At 36.1% G+C, this 25,197-nt stretch overlaps 2 protein-coding genes and 1 long non-coding RNA gene across 3 annotated transcripts; 1 reads left to right on the top strand and 2 right to left on the bottom strand.

The window, feature by feature from the left end:
- Nucleotides 1-639: 639 nt before the first annotated feature.
- Nucleotides 640-13,329, bottom strand: LOC135118315 (uncharacterized). Its single transcript, XR_010277511.1, has 2 exons — nt 5,022-13,329; nt 640-4,801 (listed from the first exon to the last, which is right to left on the bottom strand). It is a non-coding gene; the product is annotated as an uncharacterized LOC135118315 (long non-coding RNA).
- A 6,951-nt stretch (nt 13,330-20,280) lies between these two features.
- Nucleotides 20,281-22,612, bottom strand: LOC110377369 (hippocampus abundant transcript 1 protein). Its single transcript, XM_021336236.3, has one exon. It carries the CDS (start codon nt 22,450-22,452, stop codon nt 21,013-21,015), a length of 1,440 nt encoding a protein of 479 aa, XP_021191911.1. The 5' UTR covers nt 22,453-22,612; the 3' UTR covers nt 20,281-21,012.
- A 447-nt stretch (nt 22,613-23,059) lies between these two features.
- On the top strand, nt 23,060-25,170 carry LOC110377375 (AP-2 complex subunit sigma). The gene is made up of 4 exons (XM_021336241.3): nt 23,060-23,207; nt 23,289-23,438; nt 23,525-23,698; nt 24,027-25,170. The coding sequence occupies exons 1-4, from the start codon at nt 23,205-23,207 to the stop codon at nt 24,126-24,128; spliced, it is 429 nt and encodes a 142-aa protein (XP_021191916.1). The 5' UTR covers nt 23,060-23,204; the 3' UTR covers nt 24,129-25,170.
- Nucleotides 25,171-25,197: the final 27 nt, after the last annotated feature.

The following is a 25,197-nucleotide window of genomic DNA, read 5'->3' as shown; positions in this document are numbered from 1 at the left end:
TTGCAATATTTTTCATATTTATTTTCCACTTCAATGAAAATTTTTGTAACAGTTTATAGATTTATCATAAAAATCCAATCAACTTGAACATCAATTCAAATCAGTCGTTTAACTTCAAAGTTAATCGAAACTATTTAAACGGTTTTAGATAACATTTTAGCCTTTAAATAATGTAACAAAACAAGCTGTATGTGACAGCCAATTCAATATATCCACGCCACGTCTGACAAGCTAACACAATTTGCCTGACGTTGTCGCCTCGAAAAACGTTGAATTACCTGACTACATGTCGCAAATCCAATTTGTTTTTGTACAATCTCTTTCAGGACATTCAACTGAGCATTAATAGTCCTGTTTGAAAGCGAGGAAGACAAATAGTGATCGTTAACGAACGTAAAATATTATCGATACTTCAAATCGTCCGCGTCCGTAATTTCGCCAACACAACCCACAGTAATGGCTTATGGTCATCGGTTGCCCATTTTTGTGCCTCAATGGAGTTAATTGACCATATCACACAGTCCACATTATGATACTGAAATAGCTACGTATAATAATACTTTCTATGTTATAGGTAATTACACTAGGCTAACTACAGTTTGGCATTTTATAAAAACAAGAAAAGTAAAAACAAACAAAGCATTTTTGAAAAGTTTACTTACACATAAGACAAAATGAAAGACAGTAAATAATAGCAAACAATATTAAACACATAAAAAACGACATTCACAAACAAAATATCAAGATTTATAAAAATAGTTAAAAAGTAATTTTGCTCACGATATTCTTGCAGCGATATCGAGAAATATTAAAGATACCTTCATAAATTTAATTTCAGGCGAGCTAATCCAACGTTAGATAAGAACATGAGATGAGTCCAAACAGATAAGTTGGGAATACGGTTTTATTTGCAGAAATATATTTATCTCTCCCAAAACGACGACGCTTACCTACTGGTAGCCTTGCAAAGGAAGTACCGTTGTTTTAAATTACCATTAATTTGTCGTTATGACATGAAATGATAGGGCACGACTCATTAGGCAACGTCGAGGGACGGTTTAGGAAGAAATGTCGCCGATACTTTCAGTTCAAGGTAGAAATTGACAAAGAAAAGGCTTATTATGTAAACTATCTAGGTATCTGTGCAGCGACGAGAATATCAGATTGCACAGTTCAGGGTTGCATGGTTATGTATGGTCACATCGAGTTGCTAAGGTCGCGGTCGGCGGGAAAGCGTTGCAAGCTTGCCAGTAATACTTTCCGCCATGACTCGCGTGGCTTGCCGCTTCAGATCCTATCGAACACGCCATTTGTTATTTATTCCTCTTTTATTAAGGTTAAGGACTCTCGCAAAGCAGCTTTTGTCATCATATTCCATCTTTTTTAATATTTGTCGCGGGAGTGAGGGGCGGTTATATGAATTGCAAATATTGATCGTAAGCGATATGATGAGTTATTTTTTGCTTCATTCGTCAGTCACTTTTCATCATTGGAATAGAAATTCGTTTTTTGTATTCAATAAATCATAGGTCTAATAAAATTTCTCTGGACATCGCTACAAAAAGTCGTGTGTGGTATCAATGTGAATGGTAATCCCGAATAAGACGGGCAAAGAACTGCTCTCTTAATTAATAACGTAATTGTTGAGAAGGTCACGTAAAAAAAGACTTCGTGGACTGTCTTAAGATTTACCTCTTTCTTTCTAAAATATTCAGGATTACCACACACTTTACAAAATGAATAATCTTAGAACACAAGACAATTGTACATTATCAGAAGCCAGCGCAGCTTTCAATTGAAGGTCGGTTTCATAGATATGTGCAGCTTTATATCAAATAACAAAAATACGTTCAGTGATCAAAATAGAGATTTGGATCAAGCGGCCAACAGACAGTTACATTAGTTGAAATATTATTCCCAATTTCCCACAGTGCTGGGTTTGTTAAGATACAGTCCTTTTATTCAGTAACAGTGTACTTGTAGCACATAGGTATGTACGCAGAGCCAATAGTTTAGCTCGGCTGGCGCATCAAGTGGGCTTGTTAGGATTAATCTAGAAACATTTCCAATCTTCGTTGCCTACGCAGTCTACCGCTCTATCCAAACCCCTACCACTATAATATATACATTTAATATTAAAAATAACTCTACATTGTTTATCTCACTATGTTACAGTTCAATATAAATTAATTTACGCTCAGGCACCTAATTAGCTATAATAGGATCTTAACTACATTAGAGCACAGATGAAATGTGGTGTTCACTAATTTGTGATGATACAAACGTTGAGCCACTTGACATAAGCAACTGTCAATGTTGGCAGCTGTCACAATCGATTAATTAACCCTAAATTAGTACATTCACAAATAAGTACGCACCATTAGTTAAACACCCCAAACTTTATTCGTATTTTTTTTTCAACACAATTAAAATGTGAATGTTTTTAACACTTAACCTAAAGGAAACAAAGTTATCTTACAATACGTTTTATTTACACAAAATAATACACATTTTACATATCATTATTACAGCTTTTGTAAGCTCACCCTGCGTTTAGGGACCGACCAAGCATTTTTGGACACTTTATCGAGGCTTATAAATAAAGGTCACATGCAAAATGTTACAAAATGCAGATAATTTATTGTATAACATCGATAAAAATGCAGTTTCATCCACGGTCGTTAATATTGTTATTAATGTTTAATTTGTTGCCACTTTGTTGAACATTAAGTAGACCAATAAATGTTTCATTGATCCTCACTCGAGTCACTGGCTTTAGTTCTGCCGCACAAATAATTCACGGTCCACACATTCTCTCACAAACAGGTTTCTACTGTCAATGTCATGAGCTTAACCCGTTCATAGATTACTAAATAGCAGTAGAATTACGTTAAGCATCACTAAGCTTCATTACTTTGCATGGAAGTCGATAGTCCATAGAAATGCGTACTTATTCAATAATCGTGAGTCAATATTAGGATAGATTTTTCACACAGTCGTATAAAAGCTAATTCCACAAATATTTTAAATTATGTGTAAACAGTAAAACATCAGCGTCATATAAATTGGACTGAGAACACAATTATTCACAAGGAAAAAACTAAAACGAAGCAAAAATATTTTTGTTCTCCCAAAACACGTAAAGGAAATCTCAAAGGAGGTCAACGTTCTAAAATAAACAGGCAAGACAACCATAAAAATAACATGAAACAGAATAGATTAAAATAACTGACAAAGCGAAGCTTTATAGATCACACAAAATCTCCAATCACTCATATTTTATAAAAGAAGAAGATTTACTAGACGCCATATTTTGAGCCTTGTTTTTATTGACATTCAAGATCACAACCCACTGTTGTAATTTGCATAAAATTACAAGTGTTACAACAAAGGTTTAAAGTTATGCGAGAGACATTTTTAGGCCCGTACAATAATTACAGGGCCAGTTTTGAGGTAGGTCAAGACAACCAGTCCAACTTTTTTATTGAAACTGATACTGAAATTGGTTGCAAATAAAATGTTTCAAGTAAAGCGTCAGTATTTTAAAATATTAAGATATGTAGATAGCGCAAGTCTTTGGCCCTAACATTAATTACTGAATGAAATCCCTTTATCCTGATTGATATTAAGTCGTAAATCTATTCCAGACTGGTTTCTTTAGCGTTGGTTTGTTGTGACAAATAGATGTACAAATTCAAAACGATCGGCGTTTGTTTCGAAATTACAGTGATTTAGTTTACCTTTGAAACCAAAAAACTATAGTATTCGAATAGAAGCCGATTTGAAGTCTGTCAGAGACTGTTCACCCAGTCTTTGATCGACTTCAGTTTTGAAAATTACTTTTCGCAAAATAAAACATTTAATTTTGTTTTCATCAGATAGTCATAGGTTCAACTCTAGCAGTTAGGTACCTACTTTATGCGCATCGCAAGGATCATTATTTGCCCGCCATTTTATATTTTTTATGCTACAACGCGTCTAGACAATCCGGATTTGCGTAGCAACCAGTTTTATTTATTTTGGTCTTCTTTTTGATGAAGGCTTGTACGTATTTATTTTGTGGCTTGGAGCATGGATGCGCTATCCTTGAAGGTTGGTATTCAAGGGTTAAAAGGGTTAGGCTGGTGAGTATAAAATTGTAATTAGTTAAAGTTGAAGGTTTAAAAAGTAAAAATACACATTCTAAGAAATACATTTTTTCAGGAAAACGTTACCTTTTATGATTTTTTCCTCTTTCCTTGAATGCTTTTGAAGAATTTTAGATCTGAACAGTATAGAACTATGGATTGGCTCTCGTCTGAGACAGTAAGTCAACAGTTTAGCAGATTTCACAATAAGGCAAAAATTTTATAAAAAAAAATAATTAAACATGTTAATGCTTGATGAGGGTTTAAAATGCGAACGTCATACGTTAATATCTCTCAGATTTTTTTTATGGCAGATAAATGATAAAATAGATTACCTACAAATTCTCAGGTCCATCTTAGCAATCCGTTTAATGAAAATTAACGAAGTCAGTAATTCGGCTTTAAACATATAACCTTGATACAGGTCACCAGATGGTCTGAGCCAGTGGCCTGTGATGTCACTCAGTATGTCTGATGAAAAAACTCGGTCAAATTAACGATTTCATTTTTCAATTGTTTATATGATTATTTTTGGGAATATTCCGAATATGTCAACCTCAATGTTTCGTTTTTTTTACAATAACGAAATTACTTATCAGCGCAATAAACTATAATGTTGTTTATTCAGTCTAGTTGTGTTTTGATAAAAAAAATGCTGTCGATTGTATTTTAACCTTTTGAACGCCAATGTCGGCTATAGCCGACATGAGCAAGCGTGCCCTGTGCGCCAACGACGGCTATACTCGACAAAAAACAGGTCGCAGAAAAATACAAAATAAACCTATTAAATCATTACTTTTATGTATTTTTTAGTAGATATTTAAAATTAAGATTTTCGGGCTTGGCGTACAGGGCACAGGAATACCGATATGGCGTGGCGGTGAAAAGGTTAACAATGTGATTCCTATTCGCGAGACGCCATTAACGTCTAACACTTTTAAATCGGTTAACATCATCCAGTTTAATAAAACAACGAGTATTAATTTTAAAATCAAAGTCAAACCTAGTAAAATAAGTGTTTAACTTTGCAATAATGTCATATCCTAGTAATAAATGTTCCGAGTGAAGTAAATTGATTGTAAATTAAATTCTCGGACTTTAATTGATGTCCTTGGCAAGTTAGCGATCAATGTCGCGTTGTATAAGTTGGTCGCACTGTATGCGACCGTAGACAAATAGCATATAGAATGAACTGATTGTGAATTCGTTCTTCCTTTGCTTATGATGAAATGGACGCAAAGTTATGCAAATTGGCGGTAGACAGGTTACAAAAAGCTTAAGCCTTGTGTGATATGACGTCAAAGTTAATACCTACACTTAATTTTGAAGATGCTATAGGTTGAGTGCATAACTAAATATTAATGTCATATCATGCCCTTGAGCTAGATGCTCAAACATAATGTAGTACACACAATATCAAAGACAATTTGTACGGAAAGTGTCTACTAATATTTAGCCAATAAAAAATGAGGTATTAGTTACTTTTGAGTACATAAGTCGTGTAATTACGGAGTATAGACTAGTTAATGTGTTTATTAGTCGCACTTGAGTGAACACAGACTTGCATTGCTAGTTTTTTTTTTGTACATAGTTAACACTCTGCCAATTAGTAATCATGTAAACGATGTTTAACCTACGTTGGACCGAATCTAATGTTATTTGCGATAATCTAACAAAGGATCGTTAAAACCTGAAATAAGACGAGAGCAAATGTTCTGAATTCAGCGTTACTTTGTGCTTATTGAAAAATCTGTCATGGCTTCGTTTTGCTACGGTAGCAAGGTTATTACGATATATCTACCTATATATTTTTCACTTCTCAGAGTCAAAGATACTCGTGTATATTGTTTTGATCATTGAGGGTAGGTACCTATGTTCATTCATTATTTAAAACCGGGAGAGATCTCTAATTTTATTTCACGACTACCCACAATAATTTCTTATGATCCGTAATAGGAATCTTAGAGGGATTTTCTCACAAAAACTGTCATCGGAAAGCGTGACCTTTAAAACTTCTAATTACACATATTTCCGCAAATGAACGACACAAAACAAAACGATATGTTACTTTTTAATGATGCGGCAGTTTCCAAACAAAAACAGTTTAAAATTCGCCCAGTTTTCGCACATGGTCTGATTATTTACGAGCTCAGACTCGAAGTGATAAATTCTTGAACGCGCCTCGACGGTATTTTGTTGAACAACTTTTATAGGCTTTGGCTTTTCATTTCCCCTCTTTTTTTGCCGAAGAGTTATCATGTTAACGACCGTTTGTTAAATTTTATAGTGGCTACTAAGTATTGGATATAGCCAGGGTCGTGCCTACTACAGTACTAAGTAATCATTATATGAATCGAACCTCGATAATCTAATACGCTGAATCGATAAGATGAAATTAGGAATGAAAATAAACCTCTTCAAGTATTTTCCTTATGTGTCGGATCAAACTAGTTAGAAAGTCAGAATTTGACAAACATTTTGTAAAAACATTAAATTGAATTTTTCGCAGAGGTAGTCACAAACTGCTACCGTATTCACCAATCACGGACATTGCCAACTTATTCCGAAGTCGTACTAAAATGATGATTAAGTTGCGTTCCGCGTAGAAACTATAATTCACGGTCGCTGTGACAGGTGGCACCACTTGCCCCCATTCTCAGGACAACAGACTTGGTTATGAACCAGTTTGCCGAGGAAACTATCGGCAAGGTTTTTATAACCACGTTCGTCTTGGAAAATAAAGAATACTTCAATGATGCTTGACTCAGCTGAACTTCTAATAATAGAAATATAACAAGCATCTTGTTTTTTTTTTGGGGAAAAATAGTTCCCGTTACTGGATAAAATGTAGGTACCGTATTTGTGACAATGATAGTTCTGAAGGTAACAATTTTTGAAAACAGTCCATTAGCTTTTGAATTTGTTCAAGACATACATTAATATGCAAATTATAGAAGTATAGATAATCAAGTAAGGTTACTCTAAACTAAATGATCTACAGATAATTTTGTAAGCTTGCTTGCATCAGTGAAATGCAATGTTTGTAAACTTGTCGGTTGAAAGCGTTGTTAAGTTGTTCCAAATCCGTGTTTGTTTACGAAAAGAAATTGGGTCGAGTTATTTAGAATTTAGGGTAAATAAGCAGTGAAATTGTTAAACAGTTATCTAATATGTACCTACATAATATGTATGTGTACTTTGTAAACCCTTAAATAACTTGTATTTGCAATAGGTATAACTTGGCGCTATCAAAATAATCTGCAGGATGTGAGCAATAGCATAAAACGTTATTATTTTTGTCAATTTTTCCATTGTTATGTTGTAATGGCAGCTTCTGTACTGAATAACGATTTTTATCAACAATTCGCAATGTTTTCATGTAGTTTTGCTTTTATTTTTATCACGTCTATGGTATGAGAAAAGGCTAGGCAGATAATGAATGTCTATGGTAAGTGGCGGTTAAAACATAACAGTCAACTAACGTTTTGCAGGCTCTACTTCTGTAGCTGCATTTTTGCAGTAAAAATGTAAATTTTTAAACGATGTCCGTTGCAGCAATATGAGCAGGAAGGATAATTTAATTCAAAATACGTGAGTCGGCCATGACGTCGTGTGAATCACAAATTTTAATGAATACTGGTCGTCGGCGCCATCTTTTAGCACTACAATGTTTTTTTTATCTTGTTCACACGAGTTTTTTTTATTATTATTCTGTATTCTACTAATGGGTTTGCTAAAACTGAAGGAATAAGAATAATTTCTACGAATGGGGATTCTCACGGTCATTGTATTTAATTTACATTTTAATTAAAACCCATTTGCTTTTGAAGTATCTCTAATCTTACGAGGAAGTCTATGCTAAAAATACAAGTTTAATGCTTTTCAAGAGCAAAGATGTGATGCAAACCGGTGACCGTGATCTAGCAATTCAATGCCAAGTTCAATAAAAATGGCCAATTACGACTTTTGGAAACAAAAGATTTCATAACCGAACTGGTACGTGTAAAGTCTAAGTGGTAATCACGGTCTATGTCACGGTGTAATAGAGAAGTACAAAGCAAATATCATCACATCACACTTTAGTGTAATTTAAACGAGAAAGCGCCAAAGCCAGAGTACAGGATTTCATGGAACTTTACAGTACCTATGTAATACATCCCAGAAAAACACTTATAGAATACTTTTTATCCGAATGCGGGTAGATCCAAGAGTCGCGGATGATACCGCGAGGTACAGCTAGTAACTAGGTACTGTTGGTGATGTTACGTTAAGGTAATTATTGATGACAGCAAAAAGAAATTTGTAAAAGACCGTTGCGTCTTATACGATGAGCATAGGTACTCAACCGATCGAAGAACAACCTTTGCAAAGCTCTTGAGTTGGAGCGAGAAACAAAATATCTCGGCGACAAACTCAAGAAAAGAATCATACAAACAAAACAGTGAGACAAGGACGACAGAACAACAGTGTTGACATTGAATTTGAATAGAAATGTTCAGAGGAATATTAGCATATTTGCCATTACACCTGTGGTGTTACGAACGGCGTTATTTACTGAAGGAACCCTAAATGGCAACGGCTTGCCGTTTTACTGCCAGATTATTTGCAATATTGTGAGCTTAGCTGTTGATTTGGTTTTGTCCCCAATTCAAACAAAAATGTACCTAGCAAGTTCATTCATAAAAAGAGGGTATTGAAAAAAAAAGTGGAACATAAGACATTTGCCGCTTATGAGTTACTTCTTTTATCTAAAATGAAGAAGTAAAATGCTCATGATATAAGCCTAATGTTAGATGTTTGTTGTCGAAGCAAATCCCACAAGGGGGCGACCCAGAACACACGCTGACATTATTGGTAATTTGCTCAAGGCCCCCAAATCCTTAATAAAGTATCCTAATCTAGGTCAGGTTCGTATTATCCGGCCGTATCTGACGAAAACGAGTGTTACAGAGGTTGATTCCGTGAAAAGAGTTTTTCATATTCCATACACCATTTTCATTTATGAATGAATGTTTGTATTCTCTATGGATATCGACATAAACTGTCATTCAATTTCAAATCCAAACATGGCGTTCGACGAAACTTTTTTCAGATTAATTTTGTGCACAAGTAAATACGTGGTGCCTATGACGGCGAGGATTATAGCTAGTGTAGTACCAATGTTATTGAGTTTTCTATTTGATTTGTGAAAATGAACTAGAAACTCATGAAAATGACAAAGTATTACAAGTTCCTAGTCTCCTGTCAACATCCTTTCGACAAATAAAATGTCAGTCGGTCCTTTTTGAAGATTTTTGTTTTTTATTTATTCTTTTTTTATAAACTGGCTAACGAGATCATGCAACCTTCTTTAATTAACTTTGTTAGTCTCATAAAAATCACTGTTATATATTTACGTATTTTATCAATTTAATATTCTCTTAGATAACACGCAGTAAAACATTAAATACACGACAAGGTTACTACATTGTATGTCTGTCAAAGTGATGACGTCACATGCCATGAAAATACGACAATGTTAGAAGTATTTCGTCGCCAATAACAAGGAGGGCATTGAATACTTACTTAATATGAATGAATGAATGGTTTCAAGTCACGGTAACTTGTAAGACTTGTTACCAAAGCAAACAATGAGCCCCTGAATTAATTAACTTGACTGAATCCACTCGCATCCATTCACAAAGCGCCGTGCGTGGAACCCAAGGCTGAGAATTAGATAAACTATTTACTTAAGCGGTTTACACTAGAAAATGTTAGCTGATACTGTGGACAGAACAGCGTTATACAGAAATACTCAAGAGACGGATACATTTTTAAAACACGATCGCCCTAATTAAAAATGATAAACACAAAATTCGATCGAAGAATATATAATAAAAAATCATCCTAAACCAGGTCAATGCGTCTGTTTATTCTACAAAAGAAGAAAAACTTTAGTCATACAATTTCGATCTTGAATGACCGTGGAAAAACTAGGCACTGCTAAGTAAGGTTGGCACAGTTTTTTAGGCATAGCCAAGTGAGCGAGTGTATTGGATACAGTCTTGAAAACATTGTATAGTTCTCAGTAAATGGATTCAATTCATCTCAGATTTTCTCACAGTGCAACTGACATTACTTTCTTAGTTAACATTTTATTTAAAAGAGGTCTACATATGCCCGTTTGGAGTATTTTTTCGGCATATAAATTACGATTTGGACAAGAAAATATACCTCTAAGTTACTAAATCAAAAGGTATGGGCGCCTTTTTGCCCTTGTCGGCTACGAAGTAATATCGTTTAGTGCCTAAACGAATATTGACGATCGATATAGTAATTTAACTGTTACTATGGAATATAATATTTAAGGATACAATAGTCGTATGTAACGTTGGCCTTCGATAGTCTGTCCCTTTTAATGCCAAGGAACAATTGATGGAGGGCTACCATTTCAAAATTTATTTCTTGTTCTTCGACTGTTTATGGTCCTCCGTTCGCTGTGACTAACTCATAGGCGGGTTAGTAGGTAATCAGATTCAGTAATACATTTTTCTAAGCAGCTAAGTGTCGTGTAATTTTTCGTGTCTCCACCGCGCGGTAGTAAAACGTGACAGCTAACTAAATTGCTTGGAAATATTTGTTTAATTTAGTAATAAAAGATAACACGATAATTTATACAAATAGCGGGTGTTAAGGAAACACCTACACCATATCTTAGATGTTTATAACTTCAACAGATGCTTCTTTATTGGGGGAATCTTTTGACTCCTGCAAGAACTTCTACAACCTTGCTATCCGAAAAAAATATCCCATACTCCATGTCAGGGCTTGCTATCTCCATACCAAATTCCATTACAATCGCTTTAGAGATTTCGCCATAAATCGGCCACAGTGACTTGCTCATTTTGCAGCATTGAATATTGTACCCAAGTATGTAGTTATAATTTCTGACTTCGATAAACTAGGCTAGACGTGACCTGACCTATGATTGATACGTGTGTATGTCAGTTTGTTTATTATGCATTCAACTATTACTATTGGACCTACGCGGAGAGTGAGTCACCCATTGCTCTCAGATTGCTTCAAGTGTTACGAAAATACCCGGAGCATATTATTCTTATAGCAGATATTTCCGTTGATGTGAATTCTGTGTTGGGAACTTGATATTGCAATCAAAAGCATTTACAGGGCCTATTTATACAATCAAAAAAATATGCATCTGTTTCAAAATAGGCAAGACGAATTATTAGTTCTACTAAGTAGGTAGGAATATAAAAAAGTTTCGTTAATGAAGACTGACCTATGCGAAGTGGTTGCGACACCCGCATTTCTTTTAAATAATTGCGGGAAAGTCGTTTAATTTCAAAAGCGTTCCATAAACTGTCATATTGCCCTGCAGCCAGGAAGTTCATTTCGCAATACAAACGATTACGATTGTCAATTGTCACGGTAGCGCGAAACTGTCACCTTTCACTTATTACTTACAGTAACCTCTGCACTGTTTGTATTGAATGCTCAGAAATAACATATTTTACTTTGTCACTCGATTTATGGGAAAGCAAACGATTTAACGACCATTTTAATTGAATAATCATTTTAAAACCCATTAAACGATCATTAAGATATTATATATCGTTTAACTTTACTAATTTTATCGCCATTAACACATTGCTTACCGACGTGACGTATTTCAACTCTGCAAATAAACCGATTGAACAATTGCGAACAAAAATAATTATATTGCGACATTTATTTAAAGACACCGTTTTAAATAGAATCCAATAAGATGACAGATTGCTTTTGCGTAATATGTATTTATAGGTATTTATTATGGCACCCCACGCCATAGGATGACGTAGGCGGTGGAAATAAGCCTTTGGAAGCAAGTACTGGGCTAAGACAGGCATTCTATACATGTAGGTCAGGATATAGACAAGTTGGCGCCAATAATACTAACAAAGGACTTAGGTTAATGGAAAGTTCGAACTAAAATGGCTTCTTGCAAGTGAAGGCGACACTTTGAATACTTTTACATATTTTTTTTCATTAAGGGGATAAAGTTGGGCTCATTTAAAAATTAGACTTTCAGTAAGCAAAAGGTATCTATATCCACAAATTTATTATGATTGAAGATCCTTTATTGTGCTGAAAAATTATACCAGACGTGACTTTTGTTACGGAATTTCGATGTTGCGAGATCCGATACAGTTTACCCAATTAATCGAACAAGTAAAAATAACGATTTGACGTCACACAACCGGTAATCAGAACGTGTTCTGTTGACATACTATTGAACTGTTCAAGGGTGGAGAAATGTCAAACTGGAATGTTTAAAAAGGTTTTTTTATCGGGCTCAAAATAGGACGTTTGGTGACTTGGGTAAGGGTAGCAGCGCTCAAAGACTGATGGCAGGCCATATTTTACAGCTAAGATCCCTATATCGAATAAAGAATCTTTAAATCTCCGGTTGTTATAAGAATGAAGGCCTAAAGAGCTACTGCTATGTATTATTTATTGGCTGTTAGAAGCTGGAATTCAAATTATTGTTCACATCTTTGCCACTCGAAAGATGGTTATTGAGACTGTTTGCTGGTCAACATGCACTATAAAGATTCACAGTGCTAAAGATATTTACTTCCTACATAGTTTAACTTCAATAAACTAAATTGGGTAGGAAGAGCCATGTAGGTTGTATGTAGGTTTTAGACAATAGTGAAAATACCACAGTAGCTCCATAAAACACTGATACAAAGCTTTTGTGGACTAAAAGGTAAAGATAAAGCGGCTGTTATGTACACAGGTCTTCCCTTTGAGTCACACAGCCGAGGCGAGTGGGGGATAACTCGTACTTGAGTGAGTTACTGACTTCAAGGTCTATATGTGACACATTTTACTGCCGTACGTTTGATTGTCACAGCAAAACGTGAAAACCTATGTGATGACTAATACATTGGAGAGGTAACTCGATTGCCTGATGATGAAATAAGTGCAGCTGATAGACATGGTTCACAAAGTCGGCAGGTAGACTCAATACGAATTTGCAGCAGTTTCTGAATGTTATTATTTGCTAAAACGGCTGCACTGATTGAGATGAAATAAATCACAGAATTGTTAATAATTGTGGAACACATATGAGAATCGCCATGGAAAATCAACCACAATAAGTTTTAGTCATAAGTAGATTGCCTAGAAAAGTTGTGGGTTGCCATTTAACGATGTTGGCTTATTGATGTAACAAAAAACTTATCCAAAATTGTAGCAATACTCGTAAATTCGAAATGGGAAGTTAGGTTCGAGCTGTGTTAATTAGAAATCGCATGACGTAATCATTATCGGGTTGATAATCTAGGTACTTCTCAGATATTTTCAGTTGAATGAACTCTAGTTTCAGTAATTACAATCTTGTAACGAATCTTTAAAATGTAGGTAGGTAGTGTCTCTATTTTGGTTAGGACTATAAATCAACAAATTCGAGATATTATAATCTTTTCTGATAAAAATTATACACAAATATGCATGATTAAACATAATTATACACAAATATGCTGATAGATCCAGATTAAAACTGTTTTGTGGCGTTTTATCTGAATACCTGTCATTTGTATTAAATTAAATAGAAAATCCCAAATTACTTGTTAATCAATTAGTAGTACCCACCCACATTTTTTGCAAGAACTACTTCACACACACACTAAACAACTACTTTACACACGGAAAATAATATCAATATCAGTAAAGTACTGCAACAGTTTTCCAATTGATTTAAAGATAACCAAACTGCTTCGAACTAGATCATATCAACTATCGACAAAAGTATCGTTTTTCATCAGAGACACCGTGTAACTTCCGCGGAGGCTAATCAATGGAGTCGACTTGAAATGAGGCTTGTTCGACAAAACAACTGCTAGGTAGGCATTAGTCATTGGCTGATAACGCTGGCTTATCGGCCGTGCCACACATCGTTCAGGTGGTGAAAATCTATAATTGATGTCTTTGCTACACTAGTTAATAAATATTTACAAGCCATGTGTATCAAGTTTAGAGTAGCTACCCACATCTCGAAAATAAAACGTATTTTCTTTAATCTCACACCTTCGATAAATAAATGATAATATGTTTTAGTTTACTTTACACGAAAAATACCATATCATACGAGTTATTTGAACCATTGGCAAATAATAGCAAGTCACTTCTTAGTATGATGGTCTCCAGTTTCCAAATAGGTCATAAAAACACTGTCATGTCATCCACTTATCATACGCCGTCGTGATCGCAAAACTTCAGACGGCGAAAGGGTTGTCGAACCAATAAAAACGCAATTTATTGATAACCTGACGCAGCATAGGACATCAGTATTGAACCCTCGCCTTTTTCCCTTTGTCCGGCTTTGTCAAGCCACGATTTTATTCAAAACGTGACTTGAAATTATCTTTTAGATATCGCAAGCAGGTGTACTTAATAAAATTAACGTGACTTGAGTGTTACGTAGATAGTTCATGTTTAGAATGATGTAAATATAAAAAAAATGCAAACAGGTAGATGAATTAGATAGATCTGCTGATAGAAACCCATGGACACCCAAAACACCAGAAAAGTCCCAAGTTTTCTAAAGGAGCCCAATTCTTAAATTCATATCATAACTTACGATTTATCGCTAAAAAGCTTAGGATACTACCATAAAGGACTGCAAGCGACAGCAAAACGGCAGAAGATGCAGCTCAGGAAATCAGGACACGAAGATAGGCAAAGCAAGCAGTCTATATACAATAACGGGTGAAATAAGCTAAAAGGAAAGAAAAAAGTGCTCTATTCGAAACTACTACCAATTTATAGGGTTTTATTTCAGCTTCTGTCTAACCAATTCCGGCCAAACATCGATTACTATTTTTATTCCTACCATTAGTAGTTCAAATTCTACCACAGAAATGTGAGTTATGCAAAGACTAATATGCCCAGAATTAGTTTAAAAATTTCGAAGCTCTGTATTCATTATGATGGCCTACACATTTCGGACGATATTAAACTCGTTAGCAAGTTATAATTAGTTCTAGTCTAGACAACATAATCAATAACTTACTATTCTCATGTGTTTGGTAGTTGTGAATTATTTAATGAAATGAGTTGTTTTATTTAAAGTAAATAATTGAATAAGATGTCCTCTGGGAATCAAAATGATGTGGTACTTTTTTGAAGATACCTACGACAGACATGGTTCTAGATTTATTATTAATCAAATGCGATTAATATAATTTATGCAATAGATGAATGGATAAATACAAATTACAAAACAGGTTTTTATATGTCTTGAGAGGAATTCAGAGCTAAATACCGATTAATAATAAATTCCGTTAGCCTTTATGTAAAGTTCTTCAGATTTCGCTAAAGTTAGAAGCAAATTATTTGAAAACTTTACAAAGTTCTGTTTTTGTAAAAATGTTGAAGATAAAATTAATAAATATGAGCTAACTTTATTCCTCTTTTATAACATAAATTGGACGTACGGCCATGTTATTATAATGGAGTGCTCTGTATTTGGCAACGAAGTACTTCATTGTTTTGACTCCGTTAGGCTAACTAAACACATTCTTTACATTGCTAGATAGATATTATTGGAATTGTATTTCTTCCAGACCTAGTTTCATTCGGAGTCAACTTTATGGCGTAAGCATAATTTATTCAGTGCAGACATGTTTGAAATAGGCACAGGACCTAACACAGACCGAATTTATAATTATCAAAGAAAGATCACGGTCACAATAGCAAAACCGGCGTTGCTCTGGGGCCCGATTCTCCTAAGTTAATAATGTCAAAATCGAATAGAAATCGAATAGCAATATGATCGCAATAGCAGTTTTAACCCTATCGGGCATTCTGCTACTAATAAAAGACCAATCGTATTCGATTGACATTTGATTGGTGTGCGATTGGTCTGCTAGTTTGGTGATTTTGGTCTATACGGTAGTTTGTTCTGCAATCATATTGCAATCGTAAATCATTTGCAGACAAAATGATTCATTATTGAATGACAGAAAAGGATAAAAACGTTTATTTCAAAGAAAAAATAGCGGAATGCCACATGCGCTTCAATCGTAATCGAGTCGGGATTGGATCTCAGTCGAATCGAGTCGAACGTGAATCGTATTTCACTTAAGTAAAATTAGGAGAATCGGGCCCCTGGTTTAGGATAGGACTGGTTAAATCAAGAAAATGTACACCCATCTCAATACTAACCGCAGATGGTGCGATTTAACCCGAATCTATCACTAATTCGAATGTTAGTCAGCTCATTTCAACAGTTTCAAGGAAATAGGCATGTGAATACAGCCAATTAAAGAAGGCAGCTTAAAAGCCAGGACCTCAAACATTGCCAGTGATTCATGCGATGTGCAGCGAACCTGCTTAGGCAGATAAAACAATAGAATGCGCCCGCGCCGCTGTCTGCAAGCGGTCACGTTTAGCTCGATCGATACAGGAAACCGAGCATTATGATTAATTTTAACGTATTCTGCGCAGACGCACGTTCTTTATTTGAATTGTTTTTGGGACTAAATTATGACTTCTTATTTACCTTTTTCTGCGGGAAATGACATGTTTACAGACAAAAGATATGATAAAAAAGTGTTATTAAAGTGACTACTTGTAAAAACCGTATTTCCTTACGAGTATTCGAAATACATAAATTAATACTTAGTAATATATTTAAACAAGGCTAATCGTGATACGAAATGGAAACTTCGCGCTGAATTCTAAGAATGTCTAACTGAGAATGTAACGTTTAAATATTGTTATTGTAAATAGAGATGCTATCTGAAACCTGGGTCTTAAATTCCATGAATATTGATCAAGTATGACCTAAAATATTTTAATTAATGCTTTTCTTTGATTAATAAATAAGAACCAATAGCATAATCGTGGGCGAATCTTTATTATAGAATCATAGCCGTGAGTAATTTTCTTAACACAAAAAATTCTATACTCAACAATAATCAGTTACTCCAAAATTATATTAAACGGTGTTTAACACCCAAGTAAGAGCAAAAATCAACAAAGAATGAATCAAGGTCGCTATGTTGTGTAATTACGTAATATAATTGCAAGCGTGGCGTTCAAGTGCTGTGTGGGAGGCTGCTTGGCAGGCCACTGGCGAAATAACATTGCCAAGATGCGTTATGCCTGACTAACGACTGGAAACCACTAATGAAAACTTCATTCTACTTAAAATCAACGATTTCAGCCCCAGTGAATGTTACCCGCCATTTCATACGTCAAGACGCCATATTGAATCAGAGCAAAGAGATTTTGTGTAAAAAGGTAACATAACAAAGTTTGTATAACGGCACTTCAGTACACAATATAGCAAAGAAATTTAGAGAGTCAAAAAACTGGTAAGAAATCTGGAATAACTCGAGTTTTGTTGAGACCAAAGGGATGACAGGATCTTGAGACAGCGTAGTTAGATTACGCTTATTTAGGTCACAAAACTTCAAGTAATCTTGAAGCTTTTGTGAATTTAACCGAGCTAAGTTAAAAACGCCAACATTTTTATTTCAATTCGCTGAAGCGAAGGTTCGTGAGCTGAGTAAGATATGCATCAGTAACTTTAGTGCAATTATATTGAGATTGGCGGCCATTGTAAGGTAAATACGACTTATGTAAGCAGTTAGTTAATTAAGCTTTAATTCGTCAAATCACTAACTGGCTGATTAGATCTGCATCAGCAGTCTAACGCCCATTTACACCGACAACATAAAAGTAAGATCTTAAATCAACTTCATAGTAAACAATTGAAAACTGATGTTTAGAAAAATTGAGTTTTAAACAACTTTGTTTGTGTATGTGAGTGGTACCTATGTTGCTAAGAGCATCTCAGCGGAGCATTGAGGGGGCATCGGATGGCAATGACACTGCACCGAGTAGCTACGTCACGGAAAATAACACAAACGCCTTATCACTAGGTAAATTCACCTGGGATTAAAACAACATTATTTCCTTTGTCATCCCACCTACACCGAATACTCATTCAGTTAATAGGAAAAACTTCGAAGCCCCCAATCTCGGAAATTACTTCGGATAAAATTAATTTTGAAGAAATAACATTGAGAGTTATTTCTTAAGCAGCTTTCTAAGATCTTAACCTTTTTCTAAAAATAGATTCTCTTATTGAACCGGAATTTTCTAGATTATTCAAAAATCTGATGCCAATAACGTGTTTAGCTTTAGAAGGTCATTACAGTACTAAAAGACAAAATATGACAAGGATAAAATTAAACATTATACAAAGAAGTGTCACGCATCATAATATTATGGAATGTGTATTGAAATAGTTTAGGGTGTTATTTTTGGACACATTTCAGAACTGGCTAGCAAAAATGGGCCCAATTCTGTCTGGACCATAAAGCAAAAGAATTTAGGCGCAGACTTTTTATCTTTATTTTGCTCTAGTCTGGTGTTATCTGGGTTTTCTGCCTCCAGCGAGGAGGCACTGGCAGTAAACCTAGCGTGACCTCATATTCCCTGCGTATCGAAGATCTTCAAACGGGCTCACAAGCCACAACTTTTACGGTACCTATCAAGTGCTTGATACGACTGACAATTGAAATACGACTTTGTTTTACTTCTGTTTTTTCCATTCTACTGGGAAAATATCTAAGAACAGTTCGCCGATTTTCTATTTATCTAAATGGTTTATTTGATTGCACTAATATCTGCAACTACTGAACCGTTTTGAAAAGTCTTTTAGTGTTAAATAGCTCATTTATCCAATAAGGCTACTTTTTATAGTAGGTGGCGTGTATACCACGGGACATGGGTGAAACTGCAGGCGGAAACCAGTGTCTACATAGTTTTGCAAGAGTGACTGCAGAAATACTACGTTATGTATGATAAAGCGACAATGATATCCGCAATAGGTAGACAAGAGGACAATTAGTGCTAATCATCCATGTATAGGGAAAACCTAGGCTTAATAAACAGTTAATTAATCAAACGTAGGTATTAATAATAACATGATATTAATTTATTAGTAATAGTTTAAGGGAAAATAATATGAGAATATTATTTATATTAAGTCCTCAAATATAAATTGGAAGATGACGTCAGTGTGATATTATTTCAATGTTTTCAACATCAAAATCATTACTTCATCTGCTTTACAAGATACAATATACACATGTTTTAGCTAAAATACAAGAAACTAAACGGCAATGCTATGAGACATAGTCAAAGGTAGTTAATGGTGAATTTTAGCAGTTATAGCTCTGCTGGAGTTAGCTGAATATATTTTTGAAATGCAATGAGCGCCTACAATTTGAAAGGGCAAAACTGATTGGTTAAAGAGTGCCTTATAAATTAACTACACTTATGGAGCAAAGAGTCCAAACCAATGGGCCTATTTTGACTTCCAATACTTATGGTTGTTTACGCGTCTAAATAATGCCTAACGCTCGCTCTATTAAAAGCAAGGTCATCGCACGAATTAGTGGAACCGTTCATTAACAATGCTTCAAGATAATAAGCTTCCTGAACGACAGAAACCTTCGTCTAGAAAGCGTATTGACGAAACAATGAAGCAGATTCGTTCTAAAACAATAAAATGACACGCTTCTGACGTTTTCAAGTGCAAAAGGTACCAGCAACGGGTTAACTGTAATGCGTGGTTACGGGTGATGGTCTATTGTCTGTGGCCTATGGAATTATATGAACAGCTGTTTGCCACGAAAATTATTAATTTGTATTATAAGTTTTCACATGTATAGCTATTGTGTATCAATTTATTCAATAAATTAATTGTAACACCTAGGAAGAATTTCATTCTTATAAAATCTAACTTCGTCTCAGAGCATCGCATTTGAGATTTGATTTATTTTTGACAATTCATTTCCTTTCGGAATAGGATCGAAATCATTTCAATCGCAAAATCAAAACTGTGCATTCAGAATGTCATGATACTCTGAAATACATCGACTATCAAAAATGGGGATAAATATACAACAGTAACGGGAAAATTTACGACTTATATCAACCGTTTTATGTTCACGGAGAACGACTGAAAGTAGTTTGTTGTCGTATTCATAACTACTGGTGACTGGCGGGTGCCATCTTTTACTGCATACTTCGACAGATATACGTGAATGACGTGCGGTAGGTAGGATTGCCGTATAAAAATGTAGTAAGCTTCAGTTTCATAGCATTTATTCACAATGAGATCTTCAAAAAACCTTTTAGCTTAGGTGTTACGAATGGAGTTCAACATCTAGGCAAAGGCATCTAGAGGACGCTTACAATACCTACTTATATCATCATTTGAAACATTTCCAATTTACAGGTTTTACCTAAACTCATTTGGAGTTTGTCTATTTATATAAATTTTACTTCTCTCATTATAATACAAAATATTTCTTCTATATGGACAGGAGACATCTGTGCAGATTTCATCTTATCTGTACAGTTTCAATAGGTTGCTCATTATTTACTTAAACATTGACCTTATCTTAATGGAATATTATTGTTTACAGCAAGTTATGAGAACAATTCAATCCGCAGCAATTATTATGACTGAATACTGACTCATAGGGCAATACGAAATGTAGCGTCAACGCAACTGTGTGATGCTCCGCTCGAAACATGAAAACATAGTTTATAACAACGAGTTCATTGATTTTATTCAGACAAATATGTACACACCCCAGCGGCGACTCCAAACCATATAAAAATATAATACAAAGCTTAAAAAACACGATGATTAAGCTGTATCGACGCGGGAATGTATCGGTGTCGTCGGCGTAACGATAGGAATCACGGTCACTCACTCGAGTTAGCTTTGGTACCTCGTAAATGCACGGGTCGCTGTCGCAGCGCACAGCACTGAGAGTCAGACGCTGGCCGCGCGGCCGGCCCTCGCCGCTAGCTAGAGCGCGGCCGACTCCGGCGCCATCAGCGGCGACAGCGGGCCTGCCACGCGCCGCCCGCGCTCCAGCTCGAAGCGCAGGTCGGGGGGCGCGCGCCGCCCCGCCGCGCCGTCCTCCGGCAGGAAGGCCGCCACCAGCAGCGCGCAGATCACCAGCAGCGCGCCCAGCACGAAGGGCGGGCCCGGCACCATGCGCACGTACTTCTCCTCGGCCGGCTTGCCCGCCACGGCGTGCTCCTCGTTCAGGTCCACGTGGAACAGGTAGAAGATGACGCCGAACATGGCGGGGCCCAGGCCGTTGCACAGCCCGCGCACGCCCGTCACCATGCCCTGCACCACGCCCTGCCGGTCTGCCCGGCTGTTCACTGACACATATGCACTGATCGCTGGATATGTGACCGAGCCCAGGGCAGCCAGCACTCCGGCGGCCCACATCATCCACGTTCGGCTACCGAAGCCGTACCACATGAGCTGCAGCATCTCAAACAACAGTCCCACCATGATAGTGTGCTTAGCTCCCAGTGATCTCATTAAGAATCCGAGAACAACTTGTACACCAATACTGAGCACTCCTACGATTGCAATAAATATCGCCACTTGGACTACACCGAAGCCCATCACTAACTTCAAGTACACAAATATGCACGAATACTGTCCGGCTTCCGGCAAGTACGAGAGGAACACTGCCACACACAACATCAGCACTGTACGTTCCGCACCAACTTTCCTCAGTGCAGCGAAGGGATCAGCTTGCTCCCAGCTTATAGCCGGGCCCCAACCGCTGGGTCTCACTTTTTCTGGGAGGCTTTCAGGCACTGCAACCATTATGAAGAATACATCCAGGATAGCGACAGCCGTGGCGGCAGCGACTACAAGCGCCTCGCCGTACAAGTCCATCAGGTAGGCGCCCAGAGCTGGCGAGATGACCATGCTAGCGGCGAAGGTAGCCGACACGAGCCCGTAGGCGCGCGAGCGCTCCGCCTCGGTCGTCACGTCCGCCACGTACGCGAACACAATGGAGAAGGTGACGGCGAACACTCCACTGATGCTGATCATCGCGAAGAACCACCACGTGTTGATGGTCATCAGCGGGATGGGCGCGCACGTGAAGAACACTGTCACTAGCAGGAAGAACTTGCGGCCCCACACGTCGGACAGCGCGCCGATCAGGGGCGCAGACAGGAACGACAGGATGCCCTTGATGCCCATTATCAAACCGTTCATCAAGAACGTGTGATCCGGGAATGTAACGTTTAAAACCGAGATGATCGGCATCGTGAGCAGTCCCCACGCGAAGAACTCCAGGAATATCACCACCAGAGCGTGGAACACGGAGGGCTCGCCGATGCCAGACATTGTCATAATCCCGTCTTTCATAACAGTTTTTCTATTCCGTATCACCATTTCTACTTCGGTTTTTGTGGTCTTCGTGGGCGTCATTTAAGATTTATATTGTTTATTTTCCTACAGAACTACTTATATTAGAAACATTATGGAAACCTAAGCACTACATGGAGGAAAACTTGATAAAAACGAGCAAGTAGTAGCAACGTCAAAAATCCACTGGAAAATTGAAAAACAATTCGATATTTGTATTGCCATAGTAAAACATCAAAACGTCACAAAACTCCAAAATTATTTGCTAGAAATTAAGACAATTTTTGTATTTTTAAAGATTAAAAAGGTAATTAACATTAGAATTATATTGTATTATGTTTATATTTATATTTTATCTTAAATTAAGCCTTGTATAATTAAGTAAGATTTTACCTAAGTTATTAAAATATACCAAAATTATAAATTTTAAGTAAAATGGCAACATGTTTAACCAGAGACTACCCTACACTCTGTACCGAACTCTACTGAACTGAACTCAAAATAAAATTGTACAATCTCAGTCAGTTTTTATTACCTTTTATTTGGCACACTGACCTCTATATTTACACACACATTGGCACACTTAAGTTTAAAAAAAGCATAAGTGTGGCGAAGAAAAATATTACTAATAGTAATATTTTTTAATGGAATGCTAAACGAACGTTTTTTTCGACCTGGAACGCTCGATCGATTCAGGGTCATAGACAATTCCCACTGACAATAGCTTTTTGTCGGTGTTGTCAAAATTGAAAGGAATAGGAGGCGTCGACGGGCTACATTTTACAAATTCTTTCAATTTATTTCATAATTACAAAATGGTACAAATTTTTCTTTAATCTGCAAGCTTCTCAACGCATTACTATACAGAGTACTTCTTATTGAACTCTTAATATTTGCAGATTCGCTTCATACTGATCCAAAACCGTGCGGGTAAAACAAGACTGGCAAAATGGTACATGAACTTTGATGATGACGAGAAACAGAAGCTCATCGAAGAGGTGCACGCCGTAGTGACCGTCAGAGACGCCAAACACACGAACTTCGTTGAGGTAAGTCATTTAAAACCTTTAAAATCAAAGAAAAAAGGTACATCGATTCATCCTGTGTATTTTACTGAAACTCAATCGTTTTACAGTTCAGAAACTTCAAGATCGTATACAGGAGGTACGCAGGGCTGTACTTCTGCATATGCGTTGATGTAAACGACAATAACTTGTGCTATTTGGAAGCTATACACAATTTTGTGGAGGTGCTCAATGAATACTTCCACAATGTATGTGAACTGGACCTGGTGTTCAATTTCTATAAGGTAAATAAGCTTATTTCGGCAATTTAAACTAAATACAAAATAAACTTATACAAATCTTTGATTTTAGTACCAAGCAAGGTACATTGGAATGTATAACATCCTCCCAATTGGATTACTCATTAATTCAAACTGTAACTGATCTTTTACATGCATTTGAACAGATTAAAACTTATACAACTAATAAATAAGTACAAAATGCAACTCTATTAACTTGATTAAAATCATAAAAAAACGGGTTATCTGTGTAACTCTCTAATGGCTCAATTTTTTTGATCCAACTGAACTATAAATTAAAACTAAAACAATTAAAATGCCCTTTTTTTTACAGGTGTACACAGTGGTAGATGAGATGTTCTTAGCGGGCGAGATCCGAGAGACCTCGCAGACTAAAGTCCTGAAGCAGCTGCTCATGCTCAACTCCTTAGAATAATGTATTCACCACCACATAGTGAAGAAGCTGGGTGAATCACGGGGAAACTGAATTTGTTATAAATAGCACTATATATATATTTAATTGTAGTAGCAATACCCATAAATGTTGCTAAAAGCCTCAATAATATGAAGTTAAATTATTATATTAGAAAGAATGAATTGTAATAGTAAGTTTTTAGTTTTATAAAGAAGAATTTGATTGTGTGTTTTTATTGAAAGTATTCTGAAAGTAATAAATTGCTTTTAACTTTCTGGATAATATGCTATCTTGGGTGACAGAGGAAGGTTCTCCTGGGTTACAGGTAAAACCGCGAGACACAGTTATTGCTAAATATCCATATTGTTAATAAGGTGTTTGATTGAACATTATAGAATTCACCCCAGCTTTGTCTACTATATCCATAGAGTAAGTTGTATGTAACACATTTATTGATACTGCAGCATTGGTAATAATTAATAACTTATTGTCCCATTAATATCTATGGCAGTATTGATAAGCTATTTATGTAATTACTGTTAAAACATTGTTATTTTCTAAGATTTGTATAAAGAATACTCATTCATTCCATCTTAGAGAAATTATGAATTATAATCATCACTTCAAGCATAGAGTTTGCATGTTTAGAATTTATATTCATTTCATTTTTCTACTAGCTGTTTGTTGAACGATGCAAAATAGTTTTAAATAAGTGGTTTTACAAACTTTACAAAGTGTTTTACACTAGCAGATTTTTTGCGCGGCTACTGAGTTCTTGCAGGCGGTGTCACGCGTGTGTATACACGCGACAGCTTTTTACGTCAAAACCGAGCGGGAAATCCGGTAGTGTGAAAGCGCTCTTAAGTAACGTTTGTATTTCGAGGATAAACAACTTGTCAAAATTGGTAGTTGGCAAAGTTGAGCACTCGTATTAATTACGAAAATGGTTTAAAACTAAATAGATGAAATATATTCGAGTATTTTCATGAGATCATGATGTATATAAAGTGTAATTATAAGCTCTGTTTATTGGTGTATATTAGAGTAAATAAAGTATTGCTTACTCTTGCTCTTTATTTAATAATGATAT

The sequence above is a fragment of the Helicoverpa armigera genome, chromosome 20, assembly GCF_030705265.1.
Source record: "Helicoverpa armigera isolate CAAS_96S chromosome 20, ASM3070526v1, whole genome shotgun sequence".
In the NCBI taxonomy this organism is placed as follows: domain Eukaryota; kingdom Metazoa; phylum Arthropoda; class Insecta; order Lepidoptera; family Noctuidae; genus Helicoverpa; species Helicoverpa armigera.
Note: the sequence above shows the minus strand (reverse complement) of the source record. Positions and strands in the feature narration are given on the sequence as shown.

What these genes read in the sequence shown, in the direction of transcription:
- LOC110377375 (XM_021336241.3), top strand. An exon ending in AACACACGAACTTCGTTGAG is followed by an intron (nt 23,439 to 23,524) that starts GTAAGTCATTTA and finishes ATCGTTTTACAG; the next exon opens with TTCAGAAACTTCAAGATCGT. An exon ending in TGGTGTTCAATTTCTATAAG is followed by an intron (nt 23,699 to 24,026) that starts GTAAATAAGCTT and finishes TTTTTTTTACAG; the next exon opens with GTGTACACAGTGGTAGATGA.
- LOC110377369 (XM_021336236.3), bottom strand. Translation starts at nt 22,452, where the DNA reads ATGACGCCCACGAAGACCACAAAAACCGAAGTAGAAATGGTGATACGG.